Raw genomic sequence first — 21,524 nt, 5'->3', positions numbered from 1 at the left:
TTTTTTAGTTACCAGGCCAAGACAACTTGTCTAAAAGAGCTGTATTTCAGACAGTCGATTCAATGTTTTGTTTTTGTATTTCATTTTGATCTTATCAAATTTAAATATTAACAATATAAAAATTTATATCGTAAAAAAATATGTTTTTTTTCTAAAACGTATAATACTTTATATACTTTTTATAAAATTATAACTTTTTTTTGAACAGGACTATACAACGTGTGTTACCTATATGTGTATAAGAAAGTCGAGACAATGCTTAAGTGTTTTAGTTAATTTGGATAGATTCAAATTTAAATAGTAACAATTTAACAAGTTAAATCGTAAAAAAATATGTTTTTTTTCTAAACCTTCTCCTTATTTAACTCCTTTTTTTAAACTACTTCTTTTTTAGTTACCAGGCCAAGACAACTTGTGTAAAAGAGCTGTCTTTCAGACAGTGGATTAAATTTTTTGTTTTTTTTTTTAATTGTTATCGAATCAAATTTAAATATTAACAATATAAAAATTTAACTCGTAAAAAAATATGTTTTTTTTCTAAACAGTATAATTAGTTAAATAAATTTTTTAAACTAATAACTCAATATGTAAAAGGCCATTTAAAAAAGTGGATCATATCTGTCGTTCAGACAGTGTAGAAAAGGCGTTATGTTTTTAGTTCAATTGTATCGGTTCAAATATAAATATTAACAAAATATCAATTTAAATCGTAAAAAAATATTTTTTTTTTCTAAACCTTCTCCTTCTTTAACTCCTTTTTTTTAACTACTTCTTTTTTAGTTACCAGGCCAAGACAACGTGTCTAAAAGAGCTGTCTTTCAGACACTGGATTCAATGCTTTATTTTTTTATTTATTTGTTCTCTATTCATATTTAAATATTAAAAATATAAAACTTAAACTCGTAAAAAAAATGTTTATTTTTTAAACGTCGAATAAGGTCACTCCTTTTTTTTAACTACTAACACTGTATTTAACCGGCCAATTAAAATTGTGTAACAGTTATGTCGTTCAGACCGACTCGAAACGGTTTAAGGTTTTTAGTTAAATGTGATCGTTTAAAAAAAAAATTGGGAGGAAGGGGGGGTTACACAAAAAAAAAATAAAAAAACGCATAGAAAATTTGTTTATGTCCATTTTGTTACACATTTACGAGCCAGACAAACATTTCGGGGGGGGGGGGGGATTCAAGCCCCCTAATAAATTGAAAGAGCAGGCATATTTTCAATTTTATTGTTCAGTACTTCCAGAAAATCAGTTCAAAATCCATTCCACCTTCCATCCATTCCATTGATTCATTTTCTTAGATTTGAATTTGTCTAGGTGTTTTATTGGAGTGGGACTGGAACTGGGCCTTTGATGGAGTTCATAGTATGAAAAAGAGTCTGAACTGCGTATGAGATAAAAATCCGCCTCACAACATCTGCTTGGAGTTAATTGAAAAATTAGATTGTAATATTGTAAATGTTGAAGTTGTAGATTCTCAAAATCTCCGGTATGTGCAACTTACAACTGCACATACTGCACAATAGGGTTGTGAAGACTACAATCGCAAAATCAATTTTCATCCACGGTATCACCTTCTTATACAGTGATATTTAATTTGTATATATGTAAGATAAGATAAGATTTATTGCTGAAAAACGGCTATCACAAGCCAAAAAGGGCCGAATTCGCACTTTAGAGTCAAATAAAGCGGAAAAAGAACAACGAAAACAAACAATCAAAAAACAACAGAAAATTATAAAAGGGTCAATGTCAAATACGTAAAAATGTTAAAAACAAAATAAACTCATAAAATTAGAAGGCCAATGTCAAGTCAGCGAAAATGCCAAAAAAACGAAAACTCGTAAAATTAACAAGGGGATAAAGTAAAGTTGTTCAGTGTTTTATAGATGTCCTTTATTAATTGTTCTGATAAATATTGTTATGTCTCTTTTTTTCTTTCTCTTATTTCGTTTTTTTTTTCGTTTTCTCTATTTACTCTGTCTCTGTGAACCTTTTGTGTAGGGTATGACGGGCTAAAAATAAATAAATATAAATTTCAATAATAAGGATGATTGTTAAAAACCCAGCAAGGTCAATGAGAACGGTATTTTGGCCAACATTTTTGAAATCATGTTGACTACAATAGAAAAGCGGGTTTTTTTCTAACTAAGAAATGTCTTGTGCAACGTAAATAAGACTTTCAGGAATGGGCTTATAGCCTGGAGAAACGCTTTCAAGCTGCTATAACAGCCCCTCCCATATTTGAAAGGCTTAAAAGATTATGTGAAGTCTCTGTGGGTTTTAAGTTAAAACCTTTGACTGCAGGATTTCAGCCATATTTTAAGCCAATTTTTTTTTTTTTTATTAATTTCAGTCATATATTTATAGTTTGAACTTTATTTAGTAGAATGTTTCAACCCTTATTACAAGGAAAGGAAAGAACATAGAAGTTTGAAAAACCTTTCCGAGGCACTAATTCAGGTTAGTCATCCCCGGAATTTACAAAACGGCTTCTCAAGGTAGCAAAAGATGTTCTAATGCGCTAATAAGACAAGATAAAGTTTTTCTCTCGGAATGGCTATTCCAGGCAAACATTGCCAAACATGTGCGTCTTGTCCTTGTGATGAAAATATCATTTGACGGGCCGAAACTGTATATTCTAACTCTTATAATTTTTCAGTTTCATTTCACCTTAAAAAAAACTGTTAAGATCTGTTTCGATTTCTTCGACTCTGTTTCGATTTTGTCTTATTTGCCTTTCCTTGTTTATATATTATTTTTTTTCATTTTTTCTTTTCGTCCTATTTTGTTTCTCGTTTTTGTTATTTTTTTAATATACTTATTTTTTCCTCTTTTGTTTCCCCTGGTGTAGATCTCCCAGGGCCATGTTGGAAATACTTGTTGGTAATTGTGATTGCACATAGCACTTCACTCTGGGTTGATTTATGACTTGTAATGAGTGGTGGACGAAAAGCCATTTTTTTCTTTCCTTTTTTAGTGTGTTTTTCATAATATTGTCTTTTTCTATCTCTCTCTCTCTCTCTCTCTCTCTCTCTCTCTCTCTCTCTCTCTCTCTCTCTCTCTCTCTCTCTCTCTCTCTCTCACACTGCATTCCAAGCAATAGAGCCTTATAGGGGAAATATGAAATGAAAACCAGAATTCAAAATCCCAAGCAGTCGAATTTTACAACGAAATCAGTAAAAAAAAAATGATTTAAATGTGGGTATATATATATATATATATATATATATATATATATATATATATATATATATATATATATATATATATATATATATATATTTATATATATATATATATATATATATATTTTATATAAAGGACCCATATAAAATGGAAAATAGGAGTAAAATGGAAAAGAAAGAAAATTCACAGAAAGAATAACAAATAAATAACAATACAAATATCAAACAGGATTAAGCCACTCGATGAGACACTGGTGAGAGCACCTTAACCACCCACAGATATAAGTTTGCATTGATGATGGTGTAGAGTGCACATACTATCAGTAGCACAAAACCAAAAGATTATTTTTCTATTCCAGCAAGAACAAGGCAAATAAAGAAGAAACTTGCAGTACTGGAAATAGTAAATACAAATTAGATTCGAATCCCCTTCTCAAAACAAAGGGGTGAAATCCAGAAACAAAAAAACAATAATGAGCAATACATCCAGAATTTTGGTAGTTTTGATTGGATTTTAAGAGTTTGTTTTTTGATTCCCTCACAATATCGACTGTGACGTGCATTCAAGCAAGCCAGTGACATTATCTTGCTCCTGTTTAAGACTGTCAAATTAAGAGTTTTAAGTACAATCCAATTCCAAAACTGTGACACCAAATTTAATTACTGGGTATTTAACTACCCAAATTGGGTAGAAACTGAAATTCAAAAATCCACTGGTCTAATTTAACAGTCTAATCATCAAATACCTCAACTTTGTATTTTTCCATTAAAAAAAATATTTTTGTGGAAATATTCATGATACTAGTTTGCAGAAGGACAGTTCATCCAATTCAATCTATAAAAATATATAAGGTATAGTTTAGGTAATATCTTCATTATGAGAGAAGTACTAGAAGAAAAATAACTCAATAAAAAGTAGTAACATTCAATGTAAATTTTGCTCAGAGAGAAGTGCAATTACAGAGGAGGGCGAGGAGGTATTAGTCTCACAGTAAAGGCAAACATATTCAAAAACTGGAAAAAAGTGTAATTGCAGTGTTCCATAGAACACTTTTCTGGCATAAAAAAATTTTGGACATTAGTCCCCTCTCCCCCTGGAAAGGTTTCTGTATACTACATTACTGTGTGGTAAAAACAAACTAAAATAAAATACAATACAATGAAAGAAAGAAACTTACATCAGGATCTACTTCTTTTGACAGCAATTCTATTTCTTCAGGCGTTAGCTGGGTCAGAAGGTCTTCCACATCTACATCATCATATTCAGACAGATCTTTACCATATAATTTTCTAGAAGTCATGACCTAAAATTGCTCAAAGTTGCAGATGATGTGCTACACAAAATGAATCTTAATATCTTTCCAAGTTGCATTTCTGTTGTTGAAGTTGGTTAAATAGCCAGGTTTAATGGTTTAAAGCTAGTAAAGTGCATTTGAAAAGGAAGATGTTAGTTAAAGTTTCAAGTGTTTTACACACACAAAAAAAAAAAAAAAAAAAAAAAGATCTGTAGAATAAAATTTGGTCATTCAAAGATAAGACGTGGTTATATTTTAAGTACCAAATTTTTGAAAAACATCAAAGCATCTTGAAAATTAGATATTTAGATCCAAATAACCACAGATACATATAGGTTTGACCCCAAGGAGGTGGGAGGGGTTAACAGCATTTCAACTTGTAAAGGGTTAGGTCTAAATTAGAGACATTCCATTTTAGACCAGTATTTTCTAAATTTTTGGGTAGGCGGGGGGTCTTTAGAACAATCTTTCCAGGGGACCTTGCCTATGTGCAGGTATGTGGTGTTGGCACCCTGTGTGCAGGTGTTTCAATAATTATATCAACAAATATAAAACTGCAGGTAGAATGGCAATAGTGACAGGGAGAATTTCTACTCTCAAACTAACTGTTAACAACAAAAAGTCAAAGTACTGAGTGGCTATGTGAAAGACAGTTTACAATTCCCCATATATTTATAATAAAGATAGCTCCACAATTAAACTTCTTTGTAATTCCCCTTATATGAACAAGAGCTATGTAAGATGAGCTATGTAATTCAGCAAAGGTCTTGAGGTTAGATTGAAGCTTCAGAAACTGCAAACCCCTTCTTTTGGAAAACAAAATTAATCCTTGCAATAGCTTATGTGCAATAGTGATGGCTATAAGGAGGTTATAACGTAAACGAACGTTGAGAAAGACTTCTGGATTTTAGCAGACTCAATCAAGTTCAAGGACTATAAAACAAACATTTTGCAATAAATCCATTTTTCTATGAAAAAGGTATACCAGGGTATTTTTAGACCTAAGATGAAATTTGTTGTGTATGTTCCTTTCCTTGTAAATAAGGGCCATCAAAAGTACCTTGCAGCAGTCCAGAGAAAAGTGATAAAGGTCATTGATGGATGTAGAAATTGGGATTAACCATAGCCTACTGCCTTGAAAAACTTAAGATTCACTTAGTTTCCTAACTTTATCCATGGTGCTGGGCACAGGAGTAGTGTCTGCTCTGCATGCAGCTGTTTTCAAGTACAAAGAGTCAATTTGGTTGGTCTCATTACAATAACTTTCAATTTGTATGATTTGAGGCCCAAAATGGGGTTCTGGCCCTCCAGGACCATCCTCTACCACCAAATTTTCAGCAGAAACGTAGACAGGTTTTTTCACCAATTGGCTGAAAAATTACAGGGCAAGTAAGTTGGGAGAATTGGAAAAAAAAGTGTGATTTTCAGAGATGCACACTCCTTCACCAACCTATGGATGCAAGTACTCAAATTTCCTCAAAATCTATGGGGGAAGTACTTTGGGCCAAGGGGACAGAAGGGACGTAGCCTATTTCAGCCCAGTGCACCACTTTTGAGTCCACCTATCTTAGGCATGAAATTATGCCCAGATCTGCTTGAAATATGGTAGGCACATAGCTAAAGTAGAAAGACTTCCTTCTAGAGATTTTAGACCAGTAAGTCTAAGCTATGGAGTTTTGCCAGAATGTTTGTGGATTGACTTGGTGCAAAAAAAAAATCTAGTATGAAAATACTCAGTTTGGAAACAATCAAGTCTTGGCAAAGAGCCAAAAAAACAGTCTAAGGCCTGATTGTAATTTTTTATTGCATACAAAATTTTAATTAAAATTAAGATTACAATCTAATGGTAGGTTTGAAATGGCTGACACTGTGACAGAAAAGTTAGCAGCATCACGTAAGACTACTTCCAGCACTTTTTGTGCACAGTGGGAAAATGATCAAAGTCCTGACATGGTACAAAAACATGCTTAGACCTGGTTGGTCTAAAGATATGTATTATATAGCCAATATAGAGTTAGTCTAAGCCAATATAAAGATGTGATATGCTTGACACTTTGAAGAAAATTTAGTGCATGTCATGAATATGTTATGTAAAACAACTTCAAGCATTTCTTTTAACACTGAAAATGTGCACAGAGCAGGGTAGAGATAGAAGAGGGGTGTATACTGAAGGAATGAAAATTAAATATAAATTAATTTAAAATAAAAAAAATTTTCAGCATCAGTCCCATTATTTTATAACCAAACTTTGCATTTTAAACAGATTTCTTGTTTTGTCATGCCATGAAAAAAGATCAAAATACCAATTAAACTTACATAAAAAAAACTTTGCACAGTAAATACATATATAATTAATTTTGCTTTTCTATTTTAAAGAACATTAGTTTTCAGGGACACACTTCCTTTCATTCAAATAAAGCACTTCATGCTTCCTTTGTTTTATTCAAAAGTATAAAGTTTATATCATGATAACACTTTTAAACAAACCTGGGCAATTATGGAATCAATCTGTTTAGTTTCCAGTAAATCATATACAAGGCATAAGCCCAGCCATATGTCACTAGCCAAACTATTGGGGGGAGGGGGGCAATAGATTACCAACTGGATAGCCACTTTTAGTGTTTTTACCACCTGAGACTGATCTTCCGTCACTGATTTTTGTCATATGTTTCCATCAGCTTATTTGCTGAAACAAAAATTATGCCAGTAAAATACTGACACTTCACACCACTATTTTACCAGCTGGAATTTTTTTTATTGACTTGTTGAAAACATTGGGGGGGGGTCACCCTCTCCCTCCCCCCATACATAATGCCCCTACTTGTGCCTCTTGGAGGGTATTTGGTGAGGGAGGCAGCCCAACTCTTAACTGTGATATATTCTACTTGTTTTAAGTTTGGCTAAATATGTGATTGTGGCCTCCTTAATTTAGCCACAAGTATCCAATATTTGAAAGTTCCTTCAAAATGCAATTCTTTTGATTAAAAATAATTCAAGATGCAAAATTCATCCATAAGTTAGGAAACTACTTTCTATATTAGTTACACCCACATCAACAATCACACACAAAACAGGACATAATAATAAAATACTAAATTTGTACAGAACAACAGTGTACACTGAGAAAATAACATAAAATTTAGCACCTAAGTCTAGATTTGCAGACTTTTACTATCAAGCATTTCTAGATCCTTGAATTTTATTTGCTATCAGTCCCTTTTTTTTTTAACTATATATTCGAAATTCATTGCTATACAAAGAGAAAATGTTCCTATATTAATCTTTAGATTAAAATTAACAGTCACTAACTCCTCAGATTGAAGAAAAAACTAAATTTTTAAATTTCTTCAGTAATGTTTTAAATAATAAAAAATAGAAAACATTTACGCGTTCCTTGGAATAAATTAATTGCATTGAAATAGATGTTTTTTAATGTCTTATCTTATTGAACTGATTTACTTATCTGTGAAATAACAAAAATAAAGTAACTAATTAACTTAAAAACAGGTGAGCAGGCTTTTGGAGCTTAGGGCCCCTGAGGCTAAAGTCAGCACAGGGCAATAATTATGTTATTTTTTTATGTACTTAAACTTTGAATTGCAGTTTTCCCATTAAAGCTAAGAGATGTGTTTTTATTTAGCCTTTTAATTACCACAGAGCTTTAAACAAAACTATATTTTAATTTAGTTCAATTTTACATTTACATAAATCAAGCAGTCAATTAGATATGGAGGAATTACTGAAGCTTCTATTAGTAATCATAATAGTAAGTAAAATCGATAATTATTTAAATTTGGTTTATCAAAGCAATTAAGAGAAGATATTAGCACAACAAGATATGAAATTCAAATATAATTTTCTATTTTTCCTTTCTTCCTGTTATTTTTCCTTTTTTTATAATAACAACCTTTGATGCATCTACTGTATGTAAACTAATTGACAACACAAGACTGAATGTCTATATTGCAGGAGTCTTTTTTAACATATATACCTCAGGATCAAAAAGTTCTGTATCTGTCCCAGCAATTCCTGCCTAGAATAAAGCAAATATATTGTAATAGGTTAAAACTTCTGGCACCAATTACCAAACTGACTGTAGCTACAAATAATTATTTCTACACAAAACTCATAATTGGTCACAATACTAATAGTAACTCAGCTAGTTATAGCATATAGTAAATAATAATATAGTGTTTATTTTACCACCTCCCTTTTATGAATTTTCAGTTTATGATGGCAAAATGGCACAATTTTTGGCTATCTGTCATCTGTAAACTGTGGTACAGCCATCTTAATATTCTTTGATTATAGCACAGGAAAGTGGAATGAAACAATGTTCTCCATACAGGCCATAATTTGATATATGGCCAGCCAAAGGATAACCTAAGACTATCATGAAACAATACCTCCAGAAAAAATTTAAGTAATCTTTCTCAAATTCAATCTCAGATTATGTCTAACTTAAGCTAAATTAATTTTGTGCCTAAAAGCTTATAAGGCTATAATGAATATAAGATATTTATTTAATAGTAAATAATAATAGTAATTACTAGCTGAATTGTAATTCAGCTAGTATAAATAAAGGAATAAACCTAAAAACAATGTTATTATGATTTTTAATGGATAAATAGACATTAGGAGCACAAACAAGGATAAGAAGTTATGCTGGGTGAACAAGATTTTCAGAAATGAATCCTAGAGACCAAATTGGTACCAGGCAAATAGGCTTTAAGTTCCTCTCTCTGCCTCTTCCTTAATAGTAAGGTGTAAAAGATTTTGTAAAAGCATAGTATGTACAAACAAAACAAGTCTGGCTTAGGAAAGAGGAAAAGGTAATAATTGAAAACTTTATCCTAAGCCTTATTTTTGAGTGTTCAAGAGTAATATATTCAAAAAAATACTTATTTATAACAATTCAAACCTCATTTATTGGGCAACACAAATATACACTGTTTTCCTAATGTTTCAAGGGTAAAATTCTACTTTAGCTACTTTTGGCTATCTTGGAAAGGGGTTAGGTTAGGAAAATAAAAACTTTCATTGATAGGTCTACAGGCTAAAGAGTGTCCTGGGAAGTATTTTGAAGTATCTACCTCCACTCCTTCTCCCTCTAGAGGGTCCTGAAATTTGCCTACATGATAATTTGGTAAATTTGCAGGTGGCACAATAATTTAGCTAGGATGAAAGTGAATACATCATTTGATGCCTTTTCTTATGCTCTTTCATAATTCAATAATTGTTTCTGTTGCAAATTGCATCTTGAGCCCTTAAAGGGGCCATGAAGGTACTTTATATAAATTATGAAAGAGCATAAAAATACATCAAATGATGTTTTTCACTTATATGGTCTTATCCAAGCTAAATTATATGGTCTACTGCAAAATTACCATGAAATTTACCAACCCCCCTAATGTGCGAATATATACCCTGAATTGTCAACAGCAAAGTTTCAAATTGCAAAATTCAGCACTATTTTTGTCAACAGCATTTGAAAAACTTGAAACATTAGGAAAACAGTTTATATTTGTGTTGCCCAATAAATGAGGTTTGAATTGTCATAAATAAGTTTTTTGAATATATTACCCTTGAACAACTTATTTATAAACTAGAGATATGTTTTTAACAACTTTTCAATAACTTAACTACTGCTGGTAACTTCTTTGGGTAGTTACAAAAATGAGTACCTTTGGGGCTCCTTTAAGGGCTCAAGATGTAATTTGCAACAGAAGTGATTATTGAATTATGAAAGAGCATAAAAAAAAGGCATCAAGTGATGCCTTTTCCTGAACTTTCATCTTAGCTAAATTATTGTGCCACCTGCAAATTTACCTTAAATTTGGGTTCAGGATGCAATTCTGACTATAGAGGTAAGTTTATTTCTTAGCTACCTAAATAGGCCTATAAACGTTATTCCAAATTTACTGGGTAGGCTAGTACCTTTTAGAGTGGGGAGGAATGGAGGCAGACACTTTAAAAGACCTTCCCAGGGCAAAATTTAGACTCTAGAAATATTTCTGAGAGTTCTATTCACATATTCACATATAGAGTTCTATTCACATAATGGTGCTTGTCTGAAGTCTGCTCCCATGCATTCATGGCACACGCAGAGCTGACTTCACATGCCTCTGGATATCTGGATAGCCACCAGAGAACTAAATGCACCTAGGGACGGTTGGGCTAGCAACCCTCCTACTGAAATTATTTGCTATGAATGGAAGTGAATATACAGCCTTGGATGCCAGCCTACTCTCCCGTGCCTGTCCAAGGACGTACCCCTTTGAACAGTGTTGACCAAGGTGGCATTAATGTCACCACCTGGAATGTCCTGCTGCTGAACCAGCCTGGTTCTAAGCTTCTTTTAGCAAAAGAACTAAGAAGATACAAAGTGAGGATTGCAGGAATAACAGAAACTCACCTTACAGGAAGCAGCAAAGAAGATATTAGAGAAGGGCAGACACTGCTTTGGTCTGATGGACCCCAAAGAAGAGGGGGAGTTGGCTTTGTTCTCAACAATTTTGCTCGGAAAGCCTTATTGTCATTTATGCCTATCTCATCATGTCTACTGAGAGTGAGAATTGACAGCAAGCACAGGAAGATAACTGTTCTTACCTGCTATGCACCAACAAATGAGGCCCAAGATGAAGATAAGGACAACTTCTATGCCCTACTGTCCTCCAAGCTCTCCTTCATACCTCCACATGATTACCTCCTAGGAGATTTTAACACTGGTATGGCTAACAGCTCTGGTCTGTATGATGCTGCTGTTGGACCTGTGACAGTTGATGCTCTGAATGATAATGGTGAGCAGCTGCTCAGTTGCTGCATCACCCATGCTCTAGCAGTCACAAATGCCTGGTTTGTGATAAAAGACATTGCAAAGTACACATGGTACAGCAAAGATGGCAGGACCAAAAAGATGCTTGACTACATCATTGTTTGATGATGCTGGCTTTCATTTGTCCAGAACTGCTGCTCATACAGAGGTGCCAAGCTTGGCAATGCTGACCATCGTCTCGTCTCTGCAAGGATAAAAATCTGACTGAGGGCCAATAAGAGTAACTCCTCATCCACCAAGAAGATAGACACCTCTTGACTGAAGCAAGATCCCTTGGTTCATGAGCAGTATATGGTTGAAGTCTTTAATTGCTTTGAGGCACTCCAGCTGTGTTCAGATAGTGAGTCAGCATGGACCACTTTCAAAGACAATGTTCTCAGAGCAGCTACTGAAGTTGTTGGCTCAAAGCCATGAAAGAAAAAAGAGTGGATTAGCAACCAGACGTTTGAAATAATTGAGCAGAGACGGCAAGCGAGATTACAAGGAGATATGACACTTTACAGACAGCTCAACAAATTACGAAGCTCCTTGCTCCACAGGGACAAGAAAGATTTCATTTCGGGTAAAGCTGCTGAGCTCGAACATGCTGCCCAAAAGAAAGACATAGGTGTAACTTTCAAGATCCTGAAAGCAGCAAATGGAGAAACTATATACAATCATTCTCAATGTGTTGGTCTCTGGAAGAAACACTTTAATAAGCTGCTAAACTCAGATCTGCCCAACCGCATTGACCCAGTGCTTGTTGCTGCAACTGTAAAAGCTACCCCTGCCCCCAACAGCACTGAATTTTCTCCTGAAGAGATTAAATCAGCAGTGAGGAAACTAAAAACAATAACAATAAAGCAGCTGGTACCTGTGGTATTGCTTCAGAGCTACTTACTACAGGCAGCACTGCAATGATACTTTGGCTGCAGATAGTGTTCAGTGTAATCTGGTGCACTGAAGTTATACTGTCAGACTGGAAGAAAGGAATCAGCATGCCATTGTTTAAGCGCAAGGGCAGCAAGATGGATTGCAGCAGCTACCGTGGTATCACCCTACTCTCTGTTCCTGGAAAGCTGTTTGCAATGCTGCTGTAGAAATGTGCAATAAGTTTCTTACATGCTTTGCGCTGCCCCCAACAAGCCAGATTCATGCCAGGAAGATCAACAACTGAACAGATTCATACAGTCAGACAGATCATTGAGAAGACACTGGAATTCAACAAGAAAGCTTACATAGCTTTCATTGACTTTCGTTCTGCCTTTGACACTGTTGACAGGCAGTCCCTTTGGCTAATCCTGAAGGCTGCAGGCCTACCAACAAAGATAGTCAGCCTCTTTACAGAACTTTACTGCAGCACAGAAAGCACCATCCTTGTTAACAGGATGCTTTCTTCTTCCTCCCCATAAAAAATGGTGTACAGCAAGGATGCACTGCTGCACCTGAGCTGTTTAACTGTGTCATCAACCACATTTTGAATGAGACACACCATGTCCACCCTTTTGGCATAAGTTATGCTGGACTTTGTTTGATGTTGACTTTGCTGACAATGTAGCCATCCTCAGTGAAAATATCAACCAACTTAAGTCTGTACTTGAGATGCTCTCCTCCACTGCCTCCTCAGTTGGGCTGCAAATCAACTGGAAGAAAACAAAGATCATGCCCATAGAAAAGACCGCATTGGTGTCACCATTAACTGCTGTGATCAAAGGCCAAGCTGTTGATGTGGTAAGGCAGTTCACCTATCTTGGATCAATTATATCATCAAATGGCACACCTGACACTGAAATCTCAGCCAAGGCAAACTCTGTATTTGGATGACTCCTGAGAGCAGTCTTCCACAAACTGCAAATTAGTTGCCTTACAAAAGCCTGTATCTACAATGCCACAGTCTCAAGCATCATGCTGTACTCTTCTGAGACATGGCCAATAGCCCAGACACAGCTAAGAAAGGTTGATGCCATCCAAACTATACAGCTGCATCAAGTTGAAGGCTTCAAATGGTATGACAAGATCCACAATACTGAGATCCTGAGGACCTTTGAGTTGGTGAACCTCTCTTCCCATGTAGAAGCTTGTTCTCTAAGATGGTACAGCCACTTACTCCACCTTCCACCAACTACCACTGCAAGGATCATATTGGACTTCAATCCCTCAATTGTCTGGAAATGTCCTTGAGGGAGGCTGTGCACCAGATGAGCTGATGTTATAAATCAATGCCTCCTCAACCACAACATCAACCCAAATGAGGCCCCATCCTTAGCCCTGGACAGGGCTGCTTGGAGAAGACTGACAGCAGTGTCAACCAGTTCCCTCTATGTTGGCAACCCTGCTGAGCAAAAGTGATAAGTAAGTCAAAAAAATTTCTATTCACATAGCCTTGGCAAACTCAAGTAGCCTAGCCTACTGTTTTAGACAGCAAAATTGTGATAAATTGTGAGCAAAAATGGGATAAAATTGTCATGGTAGCAATAATTATGCTTTCAAACAGCACTGAATGGGTAATCAGAAAGGCTAGCCTGCTCTTTTGTTATTATGGGCCTATGCTCAAATAATGTTTAGTACAGGAGCCATAGCCTGCAAAGGAATGTTGACAAAAGAATTGGCGAAAGTACAAGCTTAAAAACACAACCTCACGCCCTAATTCGGGCAGTAGATTCATTCCTGGAAGTTTGATTCACTAGCCTAGGACTAAAGCTTTCTAAGTTGGCAAAAAGTTGCAAATCTGCAATTTCATCATTTGTTCAGATTTATTCAAGACAGATAACATTTTCTAAGTAAACAAACCCTGACTTCCTGTAATCTTCAGCCGGTTTATTTTGCCTTGATATCGTTTCAGTTGTTAGATATATATTTATAATGAAAAGGGCGAAGCTTAAATCAAATAGATTTAAACAAATACTTAAGTATACAGAAATAACTATAATTTATAAAAATAATCGATCAAAAAATTTATGAATGAATTACAGAGCGTTAAAAAATCAAAAAACACTAAAATATTTATTTATGTGAATTATTTCATTATTGTCTAAATAATGAAACAAGATAAGACAGAGCTATTAGCACTCCCCATAAAGTATGTTTGGCAAATCTGCGATCGTAGACAAAATATAGCAATATTTCAAAATACACCCGTGGAGACACCAGAAATATAATAGCGTGTTCTGCCGGAGATATAATAGCCATCGGTAGATTTTAAGGTCCGATTGTATTAAATTTTTCGGTGCTTTTACCCTTCGTTATGTGCTAGGATTCGCAGACGCGCCCAGCTGGGCTAGAAAACTTTCTGTTAGTTTTTTAGGCCCTTTTATAAAGAAGAAAAAGTTAGATGAGATTTTGCATTATATTTCATATTCAAGCATTTTATGTTTTGATTTACCAAGAATAGATTTGTTGCACTGCATTTTATTTATGTTATATTTTTAGATTTAAACAGCCAAGCATTTTTTTGTTGTATTATGCCCCCGGCCAGAAGTTTGAGTGTCTACATGTTAAACTGGGAAGAAAAGAAATAATGATTGAATAAGAAGAAATTACAGCACCATCAAAGTTTTAAAGTTCCCGCAAAAGTTATAAAAGTTTTCTTCCTTGACTCTTCACTAAGTTATAAGTGGGTTTGCTAGATTTTAAATTAACATACGTCACGCATGTAAAGAGCAGATAGCCCGGAAGCACTAACAACAACAGCTACATCCAAAAAAAATTTACTGAGATTCTGCTACAGAAGTTTCACATTGGCTAAGCTGGTTCGTTACACTGGTTGACATATCGTTATACTTTTATGACTGATGGATTATTTCCAAGGGAGCAGTCGAAGACCGTTTTATATGTTTACTATAAGTTGCTATCACTTTGACCTTGTTTTATGCAAAAAGTATTATTTTTGTAGAATATTATGGCTCATAACAATACTTTGCAAGGTTTCAATATCTTTTGCTACTAGAGTTGTTTTTCCACCACCTTAAGAAAAATTATTAGCTAACTGTTTTACTAACAATTGTGTTTCCGCAAGCTAGCAAAAAATAGGGAGCTAACATAGTTAGTGAATGTCTCTAACAAATTGAATAGATGTTCAACAATATTGCTGGAGGATTTGAAATGTTTGAAAACTGATAATGGAACAAAGCAGGACGACTCTTTTCTGGGCTGTAACGTTGATGGAGAATTAAAAAAAATAAACAACTAGTAAAACAATAGGGAATTTTTAAGACAGTGAAACTTCCTTAAACCTCAAATGAATATTTCGGCCCTATATCCAAGGGAAGTCCTCTGCAAAACATGTACAAATAAAATAAGACTTACATTAAAATTCTACTTTTAAAACTTTAAACAGTCCCAGAATCCTTACTTAAAAGTTCAACCAGGACTATTATATGAAACAAAACAATAAGAAGCAATTCCTTGAGGTGAAGTAAAAATTAAGAACATGTCTTTAATACCTTTCTGTCATTCATTCTTGCCTTTTTATCAACTACCCTCAAAGGTCTTTTTGCAACAGGTTCACTTGAATGGACTACAGGTTTTTAATATAATTCGTCAAATCGTTTTTAGCTAAATTTATGTATAAAGCATTGACTAAATACTCCCCCAAATCCCCATTTAAAGAAACCCAGCTTCAGTTCCAAAAATTGTATGCAGGGTATATGAACTGCCAATTAGTCCTTTTACCCCTTTTACTCTCCAAAAAGTATCTTCAGATAGTCAGAGATCCCTCATCTGTAACCAAGCCCTAGATATAAAGAAGTCTTCCTGTCCATTAATAACAATAATCCCAATTAAAGTTCCTAATTCTATTGATGGGTTGCGGGAAGTGCGGGTACTTGAGCTAACTACCCCCAGCAATTTAAGGCCTATTAGCCGGCCGGTACCATTACGGTTCTTCCAACTCACTCCCGCTCGCTTCTGCACACTCCAGAACAAATGATGAATAACCCCTTTTTTATTGTCTTCATTGTGCATTAGTAATCATTAATCAATTTCTCTCGTGTTTAAGATATCAATGGATGTCTTTAAAATCTTTCTATCAAAGTGCGAATGCTGGTTAGAACTCAAGATTGCTGCGTAGGTATTTGGTATATAAGCCAAAGAAATATTATTATTTACCTTGAGCTTAATTTCTATTGCCTCACGAACGACCTGTTAGTCAGTGCTAAGTCAGTGCTAATGAGGGAAGATTTTTCAAACAGTATGTAATGGCTGGGGTTATCAAAAACGTGGCCGCTTAGAGGTGAATCAAAAGAATTATAAATACTTTTAGAATTTAAAGCCTTGTTTAAGGCATCTTTGGAGAATTTCAACTAATATTTGCTTCCCTGGGCTCATGCCTATATGGTTTTCTTCGCGAAATAGTCACAACAAAAGCTCGGACTCAAAATGCACACGTTAGCACGATAATAATTGAAGGGGTTTACACTGGTCTTTTAGTTGTATCCTGTTCGAAGTAATAGAATTTCCAAAATAGGAAAATGGTCCTTCTATGTTGATTTCCTACCAGAGGAAGTAGTTGAGCTAGGTGAATGATACTTTGGAGAAGGGATCGTGAGTCTGAAATTTGGCAAGAGAAGGTCTTTCAGAATATCCACATGTATCCCTTTCCCCACTACTGGACACCAATCGTAAACACCGACGTAGTCACACTACCTTTCCATTATGGAAAACAAGAGGAAAATAAAGAGGAAATTTGTGAAGACAATGAATAGAACCTAAGAGGATATTTCGGATGTATGTGCACCAGCCGTCATCAGTGAAGTATGATATGTGCTGTATTGCAAAATTCGTAGATATGTTGATTATGCTTAGCATAGATAAGCTCGATTTTATGGTTTACAGAAAACCTGCAAAAAATAACATTTACCTTCGCTTCAAGTCTAATCGTTTCTATAAGTTATAAGAGGCATGGCAATATTTCTTGTGGATCAAGGACTTAATATCTTTTCAGAGCAACGTGTTAAAAGAGATTTTAATTTTATTAAAGACATAATTTTTGGAAATGGTTACCCTATTTCTCTCATTAATACCGTAATACTCAAAGGTTAACTAGACATTTTTTAAAGCCCTATGTCAATTTGTTTAAAAAAATGATTTGTCTGTTATTTTAAAAAGCGAATTAACTATTATGAATCTTTTTAATCCTCATAAGGAAAAAATAACAGTTACTCGTAAAAAGGAGTACATTAAATACCGTGCAACTGTGGAAATTACCACGATGCCATAACTCACCAAAATTAACGAAATAAAATAAACAGCTTATACAATCTGAAAATAAATTTTGGGGTGAAATATCATTGTGTTGAAACTTTTGCCAGAAAAGTTTTTACTGCGCCAAAGTTGTCAAAATTGAGTATGTGTAACATATCAAAACGGCTAAGGGTATTAAGTTGTAGGTTTCAAAGAATATTGAGGAGGATGCTAAACTAAATTAGAAAACATTATGTGCATCCAGGAGGAACATAAAGAAATTTCGTTAATTATATAATTTTTTGAAATAGTTATCCTATTTCTCTCATTAATACAGTAATTACTCGTAGGTTAAGTAAACATTCTTTTAAAGCCCTAGGTCAATTTGTTGAAAAATTATTTGTCTGTTGGTTTTAAAACAAAATTAAATATTATGAAACTTTTAAATTCTCACAAGGAAAAATAGTTATCCCATTCCTCTCATTAATACAGTAATTGCTCGTAGGTTAAGTAAACATTCTTTTGAAGCCCTATGTCAATTTGTTGAAAAATTATTTGTCTGTTGGTTTGAAAACAAAATTATATTATGAATCTTTTAAATTGTCACAAGGAAAAATGGTTATCCTATTTCTCTCATTAATACCGTAATACTCAAAGGTTAACTAGACATTTTTTAAAGCCCTATGTCAATTTGTTTAAAAAAATGATTTGTCTGTTATTTTAAAAAGCGAATTAACTATTATGAATCTTTTTAATCCTCATAAGGAAAAAATAACAGTTACTCGTAAAAAAGGAGTACATTAAATACCGTGCAACTGTGGAAATTACCACGATGCCATAACTCACCAAAATTAACGAAATAAAATAAACAGCTTATACAATCTGAAAATAAATTTTGGGGTGAAATATCATTGTGTTGAAACTTTTGCCAGAAAAGTTTTTACTGCGCCAAAGTTGTCAAAATTGAGTATGTGTAACATATCAAAACGGCTAAGGGTATTAAGTTGTAGGTTTCAAAGAATATTGAGGAGGATGCTAAACTAAATTAGAAAACATTATGTGCATCCAGGAGGAACATAAAGAAATTTCGTTAATTATATAATTTTTTGAAATAGTTATCCTATTTCTCTCATTAATACAGTAATTACTCGTAGGTTAAGTAAACATTCTTTTAAAGCTCTAGGTCAATTTGTTGAAAAATTATATGTCTGTTGGTTTTAAAGCAAAATTAAATATTATGAATCTTTTAAATTCTCACAAGGAAAAATAGTTATCCCATTTCTCTCATTAATGCAGTAATTGCTCGTAGGTTAAGTAAACTTTCTTTTAAATCCCTAGGTCAATTTGTTGAAAAATTATTTGTCTGTTGATTTTAAAACAAAATTACATTATGAATCTTTTAAATTGTCACAAGGAAAAATGGTTATCCTATTTCTCTCATTAATAAAGTAATTGCTCGTAGGTTAAGTAGACATTCTTTTAAAGCCCTAGGTCAATTTGTTGAAAAATTATTTTTCTGTTGGTTTTAAAACAAAATTAAATATTATGAATCTTTTAAATTCTCACAAGGAAAAATGGTTATCCTATTTCTCTCATTAATACAGTAATTGCTCGTAGGTTGAGTAGATATTCTTTTAAAGCCCTAGGTCAATTTATTGAAAAATTATTTGTCTGTTGGTTTTAAAACAAAATTAAATATTATGAATCTATTAAATTCTCACAAGGAAAAATGGTTATCCTATTTCTCTCATTAATACAGTAATTGCTCGTCGGTTAAGTAGACATTCTTTTAAAGCCCTAGGTCAATTTATTGAAAAATTATTTTTCTTTTGGTTTTAAAACAAAATTAAATATTATGAATCTTTTAAATTCTCACAAGGAAAAATGGTTATCCTATTTCTCTCATTAATACAGTAATTGCTCGTAGGTTAAGTAGACATTCTTTTAAAGCCCTAGGTCAATTTCTTGAAAAATTATTTGTCTTTTGGTTTTAAAACAAAATTATATTATGAATCTTTTAAATTGTCACAAGGAAAAATGGTTATCCTATTTCTCTCATTAATACAGTAATTGCTCGTAGGTTAAGTAGACATTCTTTTAAAGCCCTAGGTCAATTTGTTGGAAAATTATTTTTCTGTTGGTTTTAAAACAAAATTAAATATTAAGAATCTTTTAAATTCTCACAAGGAAAAATGGTTATCCTATTTCTCTCATTAATACAGTAATTGCTCGTAGGTTGAGTAGACATTATTTTAAAGCCCTAGGTCAATTTGTTGAAAAATTATTTTTCTGTTGGTTTTAAAACAAAATTAAATATTATGGATCTTTTAAATTCTCACAAGGAAAAATTGATATCCTATTTTTCTCATTAATACAGTAATTGCTTGTAGGTTGAGTAGACATTCTTTTAAAGCCCTAGGTCAATTTGTTGAAAAATTATTTTTCTGTTGGTTTTAAAACAAAATTAAATATTATGAATCTTTTAAATTCTCACAAGGAAAAATGGTTATCCTATTTCTATCATTAATACAGTAATTGCTCGTAGGTTGAGTAGACATTCTTTTAAAGCCCTAGGTCAATTTGTTGAAAAATTATTTGTCTGTTGGTTTTAAAACAAAATTAAATATTATGAATCTCTTAAATTCTCACTAGGAAAAATGGTTATCCTATTTCTCTCATTAATACAGTAATTGTTCGTAGGTTAAGTAGACATTCTTTTAAAGCCCTAGGTCAATTTGTTGAAAAATTATTTGTCTGTTGGTTTAAAAACAAAATTATATTATGAATCTTGTAAATTGTCACAAGGAAAAATGGTTATCCTATTTCTCTCATTAATACAGTAATTGCTCGTAGGTTGAGTAGACATTCTTTTAAAGCCCTAGGTCAATTTGTTGAAAAATTATTTGTCTGTTGGTTTTAAAACAAAATTAAATATTATGAATCTCTTAAATTCTCACATGGAAAAATGGTTATCCTATTTCTCTCATTAATACAGTAATTGCTCGTAGGTTAAGTAGAAATTCTTTTAAAGCCCTAGGTCAATTTATTGAAAAATTATTTGTCTTTTAGTTTTAAAACAAAATTAAATATTATGAATCTTTTAAATTCTCACAAGGAAAAATGGTTATCCTATTTCTCTCATTAATACAGTAATTGCTCGTGATTAAGTAGACATTCTTTTAAAGCCCTATGTCAATTTATTGAAAAACTATTTGTCTGTTTGTTTTAAAAGCAAATTAAATATTATGAATCTTTTAAAATCTTACAAGGAAAAAGGTTATCCTTTTTTTCTCATTAATACAGTAATTGCTCGTAGGTTAAGTAGACATTCTTTTAAAGCCCTAGGGCAATTTGTTGAAATTTTTTTTGTCTGTTGGTATTAAAACAAAATTAAATATTATGAATCTTTTAAATTCTCAAAAGGAAAAATGGTTATCCTATTACTCTCATTAATACAGTAATTGCTTGTAGGTTAAGTAGACATTCTTTTAAAGCCCTAGGTCAATTTTTTGAAAAATTATTTGTCTGTTGGTTTTAAAACAAAATTATATTATGAATCTTTTAAATTGTCACAAGGAAAAATGGTTATCCTATTTCTCTCATTAATACAGTAATTGCTCGTAGGTTGAGTAGACATTCTTTTAAAGCCCTAGGTCAATTTGTTGAAAAATTATTTTTCTGTTGGTTTTAAAACAAAATTAAATATTATGAATCTCTTAAAGTCTCACAAGGAAAAATGGTTATCCTATTTCTCTCATTAATACAGTAATTGCAAGTAGGTTAAGTAGACATTCTTTTAAAGCCCTAGGTCAATTTATTCAAAAATTATTTGTCTTTTGGTTTTAAAACAAAATTAAATATTATGAATCTTTTAAATTCTCACAAGGAAAAATGGTTATCGTATTTCTCTCATTAATACAGTAATTGCTCGTAGGTTGAGTAGACATTCTTTTAAAATTATTTGTCTGTTGGTTTTAAAACAAAATTAAATATTATGAATCTCTTAAATTCTCACAAGGAAAAATGGTTATCCTATTTCTCTC

At 33.0% G+C, this 21,524-nt stretch overlaps 1 protein-coding gene across 1 annotated transcript in view; it reads right to left on the bottom strand.

The window, feature by feature from the left end:
• The window catches only part of tmod (tropomodulin), a 72,769-nt gene that overhangs the window by 35,979 nt on the left and 15,266 nt on the right, over window positions 1-21,524 (bottom strand). Inside the window, exons 2-3 of the mRNA XM_089093836.1 lie at window positions 8,479-8,520; window positions 4,371-4,496 (exon numbers count right to left, since the gene is read on the bottom strand). Coding sequence (XP_088949962.1) covers window positions 4,371-4,496; window positions 8,479-8,520 — 168 coding nt within the window. The remainder of the gene's footprint in view (window positions 1-4,370; window positions 4,497-8,478; window positions 8,521-21,524) is intronic.

Source organism: Artemia sp. Qi Xiang Cuo, chromosome 9, assembly GCF_049724085.1.
Source record: "Artemia sp. Qi Xiang Cuo chromosome 9, ASM4972408v1, whole genome shotgun sequence".
NCBI classification, from domain to species: Eukaryota; Metazoa; Arthropoda; class Branchiopoda; order Anostraca; family Artemiidae; genus Artemia; species Artemia sp. Qi Xiang Cuo.
Note: the sequence above shows the minus strand (reverse complement) of the source record. Positions and strands in the feature narration are given on the sequence as shown.